The sequence below is a fragment of the Pocillopora damicornis genome, chromosome 13, assembly GCF_964200805.1.
Source record: "Pocillopora damicornis chromosome 13, jaPocDami1.2, whole genome shotgun sequence".
Classification (NCBI taxonomy): domain Eukaryota; kingdom Metazoa; phylum Cnidaria; class Anthozoa; order Scleractinia; family Pocilloporidae; genus Pocillopora; species Pocillopora damicornis.
The window spans coordinates 15,452,873-15,464,982 of NC_142682.1; the positions used below are offsets into that span (position 1 = coordinate 15,452,873).

Genomic DNA, 12,110 nt, shown 5'->3' on the forward strand with positions numbered 1-12,110 from the left:
AGTTTCAAAGGAAACATGGAATTTCGTATCGCACCACCCCTGCACCACACTCAGGCTTTTTAATGAAAACTGATAGTTTTAATCCTTAGCTAATTTTCATCATTTATTACATCTTTTCTTTGAGTTCTTTTAACACGAGGGGATTATAAGATTTACAAAGTCTCTACACGAAAGGTCAATAGCATCCCTTAGTTGAAACACCAAATGATTGCGGTATTCTTACGTCCTCAGGTAGTGCTTGGCTGAAGGATTTCAGTGAATTCCTGGTTATTCACTTTTCTTTGCGCAAATATTCAACTCTTTCTGTAATTTGAGCATGCAATTCAAAATGTACTTAAGATGGTATAAATGAGACTTGGCGTTTTTAACGTGATTTACGCATTAAAGAAGAGATAAACTAAAAGAGAATTATCAAAAAAATTCGCAACGTGATAATTTGAGGGGGAACATAACGAACGCAAATCAGGTAGTTTATATGAGCGGAAGAAGCCCACGTTTTATATTTGGTGAAACAAGACAATGCGTGGCATTGTCACAGACAATACGTGGCAGCGCAATTCGGTCTATAATTCTTCAAGAATTAGACACCACCCAATTTTAGGCGCTTCTTGACTTTACGTGCTATCCAGTTAGAGGCGCCCTAAGCGCCGGAAAATCGTCGGTGATACCCCACCCAATTTTTAAAACAATCAGATTTTTGGCGATTTCCCATTAAAAGGCGTCACCCAATTCTGGGTTCAGTTCTATTGTAGAAACCAATTAGTTTTAGACGCCGAATAGTTGATGGCGCCATTTGATTTTAAGCTTTATCCCACTTTTGAAAAGCCTAATTAAAATCGCAGGCAAACTGAGGGCGATACCCAATTTCTGGCGCTTGTGAAATGAGGCTTCGAGCAACTCCAGGGATCATCATCCAATTTAGCGATATATGGCTTATGGCCAAAATCGTGTTTTTTACATGAAGCGGTTTAGAAAACAAACAATTCAACAAACTCCTGCTGGTTACATTGGGAGTTCAAACGATTAAATTCACCGTTGTAAGCGTGGCCATCCTTAACGAGATTTCATATTTCGGAGACGCAATCAAGCAAAACAAATGTTTAGATTACTAGTCTTGCTAGATTGGTAATTTTTTGATAAGGAAATCAATAAATTCTGAGAAAGAGGTTTTTCCCTCGTGGTCGACATCCGCACGGGAAGATTGAGATGTATATGTTGTGGTTCAATTTTATCCTTGGTTCAAATTTTATTTTCCTTTGTTTCAAATTCGTTATAATATATTACAATACCCAAAAACAAAAGAAAAGAAAATTTGAACCAAGGATAAAATTGAACCACAACATATACAGCAACAGTGCGACCAGGCCTTCATTATTGGCGCTTCAGCAAGAGTATTCCTTCGCCTGTGGGGTAGTATGAGGTCTTGAGCAATGCGAGCTGGCAAGAGGTCTGCAAGGGGTCTAGTACTGTCTCATTATTTGTGCCAGACCCGTAGCAAACCTCTTCAAACTCTTCTCAAATCTTCCTGCGGGTGGAAACGCGCGTTCAGCAGGGGCTACAACATAGCAGACAAAAAAGACTGAGATACAGCTTTATACAGCAAAAAATATTCCTCCATCCTTCTTAATGAAGGATTAAGAGGCGCTTGCCAATTTCAGGTTTCTAAATCATCTGGTAAAAATTTCTAATTGTGATGTACACTTCATACATGCATAGTTTGTCTCTATTACGCACACTTTGGAGAGGACAACATTTCCTTGCCAATTCAGAGGTGATTAAGATGTAACTTCTCCCTTCAATATCCATACATTGTCCAGCAAACAGGTAATGAGAATGCTCAAAGTTATCAGATAAAAATTGTTATAGAGTTTCAGTCGGTGTCGGGTGAGAATAGACTGACCTTCAGCTGGTGATACTATCTGTATACAACACCAAATTCTCTCCATCAATTTACCTGAAAGAGTATAGCAGCTAACCGGGATAATTTCTTCCTTTGTATTAAGATTTCGAGAGTCTATAGCCAATGACTCGACTCCATGCCGTCGTCGTTCGTTAATACAAGCTCAGTGACATTCAACTTGTCAAGTAGTGTTGTAGTTTTGGAGCCATATTTACACCTTTCCTTTACCAAGGTTGAAGATAATAGATCGCAGGTTCAGAGCCAAAAAGGCATTCTGTGGATCGCAAGTTCGTAACATTTCTTGCACTACGGCGGATATCTGAAAGGCTTCGAAGTATCGACGATTAGACCTGCAAAAAATCGAGCGACTGAGAGGACAGCCCGAAAGTGTGAAGTGGAACACATCTGGATGATTCATTTTGTTTCAGGAGAAGGATTAAAGATAGTTTTACTTACTTGATTTTAGAGAGTCTTTGTAGGACAATGCTCAATTTTTCTAGTATTTTGGGATCCAGTCCCTTGTGTTGCAGCAAATTCACAGCTGTCCTGAACCAGAGTTCGTTTGAACAGCTATCCAGAAACACCGCGGTAAATGCTGAGAGTGTATAACCAAGGGGGGGTTAGTGTCTCTTCGGATAACATTCTTCGCCGCCTCAATTACATGCATAATGCAGAACGTTATTCGAATGCCTGGCTAAAAGCCATACTTTAAATCTATATCTCTAGAGGCATACTGAAAGGAATGGGTCTTGGCTCAAAAACCAGTCCATTGGTTCGCTTCCAGATCTCTTCCGCGATTGAAATTAAAAACGTTAATATCACGATCTCTAAAGTTAACACGTCATATTAAAAAAGAGAAGAAGAAAATATATTAAAAAAGAAAACATTAAAAGCTTTTTGTAAACCAACTGCTTAGGGAGCGCATGTTATAGCTACAAAGTACCGCAATAGTTCGTAGACCCACAATGTTTGATCTTGGTTATAGTGGACATGAATGGGTTGAGAATTACCACAACGCTGCTCTCGTTCTCAAAGTCGCAAACTTCCAAGGAACAGCTGCTATTTTCTGTTTCTTACTCTCAATTTCGTGCCATTCCTTTGATATCCCACCACTCCTTAATTTCAATAAGCACACAGGCGCTAATTCGAGCTTAAATGAGCAACAAAACCCCTTCTTTAGAACGAGCGAATAAATAAGTAAATAGGACTTCTGAAAATGATTCGTTGTAAAAGGTAAGAGTGTAAATCTTTGACTCTATACATGGCATGGCATGAACCGCATCAGTTTATCACGAGCTCAAACTTACGTGAATCGACAGACATCAGTAGCATTACATCGACAGCACTTCCGAGGAGAGCCTGGTAAGGAGAAAAATGCAGAGCTTTCAGCTTAAAAAACCAACTTTTTAAAAAACGCTCTGGATCCAATTATCCTATCCAGTAATTTTCCTGTAGATTAGTGCAATGATTTATCTAAAAGACCATGTCCTGTTCTCTCAATATGCTCTCCCTCTAACGACCTCCGTCTGAAAAAGAGTTCAAAACCTCCCCTCAAGGAGTGATCAAAAGTGATAATCAAAAATCTCTTCAATGAGAATTAACTTCCCTGCAATCACTGAATTCTAACCCCCCCCCCCCCCCTCACCTTATGCACAGGCTTCATGTATGATAACACCACGTATACTCCCTCGTAAGTAAGAAAAATCTGCTTGCCCTGTCACGGAAAAAGAAAATGCAAATCATCTATAACAAACTAGAAATCACAGATTATATCAACCTGTGTTGGAATGATAATTATTAGAGAGAGATAAGCATCTAATTTATCTTTACAACATCACCCTCGAATCAGACATTAAGGTCACTTCAACAACTTAAGATTAAAGCTCTTGATTGTTAAACAAATTCTCCTTGTCAGCACCTCAGAAATTGTAATGAGAATACGTATTCTATGGAGAATATGCAGCCGTTTTTCATGCTATCATGCAATGGTCTCCCGGAAGCGTTGCAAACAGCGACTTGTACTCATCTCCTTCACCGTCACCGTTATTGTCACTGTCGTCATCGTCGTTATCATTTCAAATTATTAGGATTTTCTCCAGCCCTTAAAAACCTTCCAGCTGGTCGTTGCATCTTAGTTCTATTCACAGCCAAGTATTATAACGCTTGTTTCGAAGGCCAACTCACCAAATCGTCTTTCAAGTCAGTTTTTAAGACATCAAAGACATGTGCCAAATAATCGACTACAAGAGAACAACAGGATAAAAAAAAACATTGGTTAAAATACTTGCCTTTCAAAATCAATTTCAATTTGTACTCACATCATTCACGTAAAGTTGAAGGTAGCTCTTTGGCGCAGTTTCATTTACAATTGATTCAAGAAGAATTCACTGAAGTCAAAGACCGTGGTCTGATGTGTAACAAACTGATACTAAATTGCAATGAGTTAAAAAATTGACACGAACAAACAGACAAAAATAGCTGAAATTGAAGCAGTTGTCTCACCTCTAGCGAGCGTTTTGAGGATAATAAGAGACGAAAGAATCCTAACGGCAATTGTGGGGCTATGAAAGTAGATGTCAACTTTCTGCTTGTCACTTTTCAGACAAACTCCTTCCTCTGAAATTTTTGACACCTGAAAAATAGCCAGTGTTTTAAAAGGAATCTCTGTATGAACAGTTCACTCCATTGCATAAATTTCCGTCAAACTTTGTCCGGACTGACCTGTTCAAAACAAGACTCTGACGCAACCGTCTAAAATTAGACGAAACCGTCCGGAAAGAGACGGAACTGTCCAAAATATGACGGAACTGTCCGAAGTTAGACGTAACCCTCCAAACTTAATAGAAGCGGCAGGGAAGAGACGAAGCCTTCCGAAATAGGACGCAACCAAATTAAAACCAAAGTTATGCTTGTTAAATTAGATATTTATTTATTCATTGATAATTTCTCCAACCCACGCAATAAATCAAAAAGAGAATATTCAAAAGGGGAGTTTTTCTACCTGAGGTTTGTACAGTTCTTCACCAATATGTCGCAATGTGGACGCCAAAGCAGTTCTCTGCAAATATGACAACAAAAAGGCAATTGAGAGGGAAAAAATGGAAACGCATTTAAGACACAGGGTCGTTAGTCCAATAACAGATCTATGTTGAAAAATGCCATTGTGTTTGGTGCGTTTAGGTACCTGCGATCCTTGCACTGTCTGTTCCATGTAAACAATACTCCAGTAGGTGAACTGTAAGCAGGGCTGTTGTAGGCGTGGATTAACACTTGGCAGAATACTAAGTATGTCTGACATACCGGGTAAAATCTGCATAGCAAAAAGGAAAAAAAAATAACAGTAATAACTAATTCATCTTCTGATGTTTCTCGAGAAAGACGTCTGGTTAAAGAAACAATCTTTTGGAATTTTTCTACCAAGGAACCAAAACTATGCTATATAGTGTCGAACACACGCGTTGTGTTCACTTTTTTGTTCTGCCCCGCAAAAATCTGTCAACTTCCCTTCTTCTCCTTATAGGATCCAGCCAGTTCAGTTCAGTCCAGTTTTCGTTGAACATCAATCTAGCTGACTTACTTTCAAACATTTTTCATGTACCAGAGACGAGGGAATGTCTAGTTGCTGTTCTTGTAGCCTTCCTTGTGGCGAGTCCTGAAAAGTTGGCATCTTCTGAAGATGAACTTCTGAAGTCCAATCCAGCAATACAGCCAACACTTCAAATAGACCAGAAAAATTCACCTGGAAATTAAAAAAAAATCCTTTTAACTCTCAAGATATGATTTTCTTATTCATTTCAAAGGATTCTAAAACAAGATGATTGTTAAAAAAACAACAACAACAAAAAAACGAGGCATTGTAATACAAGGGAAAACAATCATATTACTATTTACAATTAACATAACAACTTTTTACCTTGTTTTGAGAGAAAGACACTGACTTGGCCACTGTCTCTGAAATAAATGAATAAAGATCATTGATTTAAACTATTTCTGAGAAGAAAAAAAAGGGACACAACAGACTTCATACACTAAGTTAGTGTGCTGGACTCCAAGTCAAGGGGTATGGGTTCAAGACCTGACCATTCTTGGACAAAATCTTTTATTCTCACAGTACCTGTCTCCTCCCAGGAATGAAAATGGGCCAGCAAATTGTCAGGGAAGCCTGATGAAATGCCTCATACCCCTAGTAGCTTTATGCAAAGGAAATTGGGACAGTCTCACTGGGTGGACCACTTGCCTTGAGTACAGACCTTTTTTACACAAAAATGCTAATATTTCATGTACATTGTATCTGCAGGAAAAATACTGGGTACTAGAAAGTGAGAATCATATCAAATCACTTTTTCATGAAATCCCATTTAAGGACTCCTAAGTATATTTCATAACGTTGAGAAATCAAAAAAAGTACTCCAGCACTGGCAGTGGGGAATGCAATCACTAGAGAAAAGGGAGTATTGATTTGAATTTATTATTCCTGAATTCTCTTTAGAGGGCAATTTTTTATTAGGAAATATTGGAAACAATCTGATCTAAACAACACATCTTGAACAAGAATATTGTAGGAAAGTACCACTTTTGCCATGCGAAGTAAGCTTGTTATTTCTTTCTTTTTCAATCTCTCTATCCTCTGGCTTGGAATTCCTCTGCAAAAATTCATTCTTTCTCTGAATGGTAAGATTAAATAAAAAAAAGTTAATCAAATGAACATTTTTATCGACCATAGGTGAAAAGAACCTCATAAAATTGTCTCAGCTCAGATTTCCCCAAAAGGAACTGAATGATGTAAACAGAATTGCTATTTACCTGCAGGTTAGCCAGTCTGTGTTGAACACTCAGAGCTTGTGTTTCAAGCTTTTTGTTTTGAATTTCAAGGTCAGAGATCTAAGTTGATTCAATAACAGGAAACAAAAGACAGTTCCATGAGGATTCTTCCATAGAAATTGAGTGACAGGAAAAACTCCATTAAAGGAACAAATGTTATTAGTATCGGTAACAACATAATTTTGAGTGTAATTTGGTGTTAGTATACTAAGCACAAGTAAATTTTTCAAAGACAAAAAAATTGCACAAGCCTGTTGGGCAAGTACGATTGTAGTCTTTGAAAACTTTACAAGTGCTTACTAACAACAAATTACACAATAAATCATAATGTTACTTGTTAATTATTTACATAAAAAATGCATAACAGAAAGTCAAGATGAAAAAAATTTTAGCAGTGCACTTGCTATTTATAATTTGCACCCGCGTTACAACATTGCACTTGTTTCCCAATTACTCTAACGGCTTTTCATATTACAAAGCCACTTATTAATGATCCCTTTACAATGTTTGAGTCAAGTGAATTCTCTCTATTACCTGTTTCTTTAGCGAGTCATTTGCAGTTTTTATAGTATCAAATGACTCTTTAATCCTCTTGAGTTCCTTTGTTTTCTTATGGATGATTTCTTCAAGCTCACCAAGCTTTTGTTCATATTCCTACAGATTGTTGTAACAAAATTTTTTTCTTCTCAATGACAAACATCAATATGAACTGCTCTTTCTTGATTAAGCTCCTAAAGCTTTTCAATTACAAATCAAATAAATTTCAAGTTGCTGTCCATCTGTTCAGTAGTAGATCACAGCTGATGACATTAAAATATGGTAAGAACAAAAAAGTGACACAAGGTGCCACTCAGGAGTGTATCACTGATGTTCTTAGCACAGTGTTATGTCTTTTTTGATCTATTACTGAACAGACCCACAGCATGGAATCTATTTGTTTTATATGATTAAAAAGGAAAGGGTCTTTTAACCCTTTAACTCCCAAGATCTCATTAGTAATTCTCCTCACTGTCTGCCATACAGTTTTTGCAAAGTTAGTTTTGAGAATTTGATATTGGATCAACTAATAATCCTCTAACTGATATTTTTCTTTATTCTCATCACTTGTTTGCTTGATATTGTATTGATATCATAAAGAGAAATTCTGTCTTGGTCACTTATCAGAGTTAAAGGTTAATGGTAATGTCATCTATCCATCTGATCATAAGCATGAACCAATCAAATTGCTTGTGCAACTCAGCTTATCATAAAATCAAAGATGGTACTCAAACCAGCCATTGACATTGACATGTAGTCAGGGAAAAAACTTCACCTCAGTTACAGCTTGGCAGCGATTCTCAACCTCTTGAGTCACCACTTTGTCAATAATAATGTCAGTTGTGTGGCTGAGCTTTTCTGCATCTCGTAATGCCCTCTCCCTTTTGCGTAACTGAACTTCACGTTTATGAAGAGCTTCACTTTCTTTCTGTTCACACACACACACACACACACAAAAAGAACAAATTCATTATGGAACCCCTCACAACATTTTTGCTTGGTACATAATAATTACCTCAGTCGACAAAATTAAGCCAATAAACATAAAGCAATGAGTGGAAAAGACAAAACATTTATACTGAAGCATCATGTTTCAATAATTGGCCCCACACACAGTAAACCCCTGACACAATATCAGAGCTTCTCTCCATGTAGGATTGCTAGGGAAACCTGGCAAAATGCTGACAGACCAGCTTGACCTACTTATCCAATCAATGGGGAGTAGCCAAGAATAACAGACATGATCACCAACTAAAAAACCTCATGATCGTTTCCACAAATTCTCCTTGCCCCTTGACATATGTATACAGAACAGTATAGAAAACACACATACTCCATGAGTGTTTGAAGCATGCAACTTAATGAAAACCATGATAGATTAACTTTGGCAATGCAATGTGTCAAAAACTATGTGCACACATTTTTGCCAAGCATGCTTTTGGTAGGAAAGCTGCTTTGCATGATGGCATGATGATTGTTGCCATTTTTAAGCTCATTTCTTTTTTACTTTACATTAAAATGGCTTCCTGTAAATGTTACGCTAACTTTGTAAAACTAGGTCATCTTCCCACTGTGTGAAGGATCAATAGCCCATTAATCCTTCACACCCAAAAATGAGTAAGCTAACCAGGAAATGCAAAGGCAATTTCAGCCACCAGGCATTATGTGCAGACTCAAGGTGAGTCATGGTAATTTTAGATCTGTAAAAAAACTGCTTAGCACCAACCTGCAGCATCATGCTAATCTTGTTCAGTTCTTTGTGTACCTTTCTCACATTTTTTGCCTCCAAATGATGCTGTACCTTCAGTAAAAAAATTGCAATAAGTAACCACCTACAGCAATAAAATGTCTTGCCTCTGAGGTCCTATACATCAGAGATATATTTATTTTTTAAACAGTACAGATTTTTTTAATCAATGGCAACATTCTGGTATTTAATTCCTTTGAATGTTTCATGTTACTTTTTGTTACAATATCAAATTTTATACTATCCAGCAGAAAAGTCACAAGAACTCACAAACTTATCAACTACAGTACAGCTGAGGGTGTTTTCCTGATAAAAAAAACAAGTTAGCCAATTGATTACACCTAGAAAGGTAGTACAGCTGGAAGAGAAAACTATTTATCAGATGATAAGCAATTATTGAATGAGGTTGAGCATGACATCTTACAAAATTGTTTTATTATACAGGTTTAACCAATCTGCAAATTAAGAACAAGACACTTCTCTCTGAGTTTGCAAGAGCTTGAGAACACTACACAAATGAGAGGCTTGGAAACTAGGCAGACCTTGAACTTGACATGATGACCCAATAGCTTCTGTAGATATTGGGTTATCACGTCAACTTAGCACGCTGTTATGTATTGACTGCATGCTCTCGACCAATCTGAGTTTTCATTGCAAATGTGTAATCATAAATGATAACTGACTACTCAAGGAGCTTACACAGACCACATCTTTAACACTAGGCCATTTAGCCAAATGTCATAAGTCCCTGAATTTGTGCATCCTTTCAAAGAAGCTCCCACTTCAAATAAGCACCCCTTCTGTTGAACAAAATTTTTCAATGAGCACTTTCCCTGCCATCCTTTTCCCTGATTGTTTGAGCATTTTCACATGATATTTTCACCACCCAGAATGACCTACAAAGACATTGTTGCACAGCAGAAAGGTGATAATAGAAATAATGTCAACCAGGGGAAATACTGGGGTGAAAAACAAAATTCCCTAAGCTAAAATTATAAGAAATGTATGGCAGTCAGTGCAGAGTACTGATATTTTCATCTTGGATGTGAAAGGGATAAAAGAGTGATCAGTTCACCAGATTACCAAATTAAATGTTTGGTTTGAGTACAATTCAAGTTTGAAAAAATAACAACAAGTACCAGGCAAATATGAGATAAATTTGGATTGATGCTACGTATAATGAATAGAAAATTCTTAACATGATTCTCCTGTCCCCTTTTTTTTTTTTAAAGCATATGGAGTCACTGGTTGCCTAATGAAATACAAAATCAACTGGATTTTCTGCCAAACACACAACTTACATCTTTATCATATGATTTTGTTGCTGGTCTTTGTCTTGCATGAGAACTTAGAGACTTCATGTGAGCTGAGGAATAGTCTTCATTATCTAATGTTTCAAAAATCAAAGGCAGTGTGATGTTATTAAGTTGATATCTACTGTGAATAGAACAAGAGAGATGGTAAGTTTTGAGCTCGGTAACAAAATAGAGAAAGATGTTTTTTTTTGTCTTGTCACAAGCGTAGGGCAGAGAAAAAATTCTGAGTCCACATGAGGAATTGAATCTCAGACCTATGCATTATGCACTGCAATGCTCTACCACTGAGCTACAGAGACTTTATGGTGAATAAAGACTATTACAAAGTTCAATTATCACATGCGTCCTGCATACTGTTAGGATAAGCAAAGTCTTTAACCCTTTAACTCCTATGAGTGACCAAGACAAAATTTCTCCTTACAATATCAATTCAATATCAACCAGATGAGTGATGAGAATGAAGAAAAATATCAATTTGGGGATAATCAGTTGATCCAATACTAAATTCTCTGAACTAACATTATATGAATTGTATCGTTGACAGTAAGGAGAATGATAAATTTGATCTGGGAGTCAAAGAATTAACGCCACATTTTGATATCTTCTGTGATCTATACAGACCCTCTGCAACATGGAGTTAACTTGTTTTATATGATAGAAAAGCATATTGTTGTGGACGGTGACATCATCCATGCATCTGTCTTCCAATATATTATAAGAAAGAACCACTGAAAATGTGTTTATCATTCAGCTTGTCACAAAAGCTAATCATAGTTTTTGCATGAGTCAGTTAACATTTATGTCTAAGTAAAGTCACAATAAGGTTGTTAACAAATCTTAGAATGCAAACCACAAACCATCAACATCATCTTCAGTTTCAGAAGTTTCTGTCACAGTCTCAGGAACTACACCATCACCCTCAGCTACTGAACGTTCCAATTGTTTGGAACCCAAACGCACAATCTCATACATAGCTTTTAGAGCTTTGTTGTACTGTCTCCTCTCAGAACTAGAGATACCAGAGGTTGCATCCCTGGCTGTGTGAGGTGGAGTGAAAAGATTTTGGTCTGGGGAGGGAGGATCGGGTTTCTCATCTGCATGAGAGAACACGCCATCCATTCTAAATGTAACGTAAAATAGCGTGTTATTGAGGAAGCCTGGCAAGCTTCAGTAACTTACTTCGCTTAATTACTTACCATTGCCAAGCTAAATGGGAAAACAAGCGAAAAACATCTAAAATCCCATTTTCCTTTGGTGACTGTTATCTATAGCTACAAAGAAAGTTCATTTCTACGTATGTCTGTTCAGTGGTACCACTTTATATAACTACAAAAATATTTAATTTTTCCGTGTGTTTGAGGTAGATAACGGATGACGTTGAAAATATAACCACTGCCCGTTTCGCAGTATTATAACCATGTAAACTTCTAGCAAACGATTTATGGCTAAATTCACTTCTTACCTCTAAGCATGAGGAATTTTAGAACAAATGACAACTTTGAATCTCAAAAAGGTTCACATGAGAAAGCCCTCTTTCTACTTACACAAATGAAATATGGCGGCAAAACAAAACTGAGTGACCAGGCCAGATAGCAACACGCGAGAAACACGCGCGCCTACTACGAGACCGCGCCGAGACGATGAAATGATTTGTAAAGTACTTTCCTGCGAGCTGGGCAGTGTGGAGCACACTGCTGCGGCTTTGTTAAGATACGAAGGAAGAGGAACCGACGTTCAGAGAAAGTTGGAAAGAAAGGGCTAAAAATTACCAATATGGGATTGGCCCTGC

The 12,110-nt window shown here is 37.3% G+C and overlaps 1 protein-coding gene across 1 annotated transcript; it reads right to left on the bottom strand.

Annotated features, from left to right (window-relative positions):
- Nucleotides 1-1,579: 1,579 nt before the first annotated feature.
- On the bottom strand, nt 1,580-11,906 carry LOC113686934 (coiled-coil domain-containing protein 138). Its single transcript, XM_089190830.1, has 18 exons — nt 11,784-11,906; nt 11,179-11,441; nt 10,307-10,392; nt 8,985-9,059; nt 8,034-8,186; nt 7,256-7,375; nt 6,704-6,781; nt 6,471-6,564; nt 5,814-5,851; nt 5,478-5,639; nt 5,085-5,210; nt 4,902-4,958; nt 4,403-4,532; nt 4,085-4,140; nt 3,546-3,614; nt 3,208-3,259; nt 2,357-2,495; nt 1,580-2,250 (listed from the first exon to the last, which is right to left on the bottom strand). The coding sequence occupies exons 2-18, from the start codon at nt 11,438-11,440 to the stop codon at nt 2,112-2,114; spliced, it is 1,836 nt and encodes a 611-aa protein (XP_089046956.1). The 5' UTR covers nt 11,441; nt 11,784-11,906; the 3' UTR covers nt 1,580-2,111.
- Nucleotides 11,907-12,110: the final 204 nt, after the last annotated feature.

Coding starts and splice junctions, on each gene's coding strand:
- LOC113686934 (XM_089190830.1), bottom strand. CDS start 11,440: ATGGATGGCGTGTTCTCTCATGCAGATGAGAAACCCGATCCTCCCTCC. Junction 7,376..8,033: donor GCTGCCAAGCTGTAACTGAG/GTGAAGTTTTTT, acceptor AACAATCTGTAG/GAATATGAACAAAAGCTTGG. Junction 6,565..6,703: donor ACAGACTGGCTAACCTGCAG/GTAAATAGCAAT, acceptor CTTACCATTCAG/AGAAAGAATGAATTTTTGCA.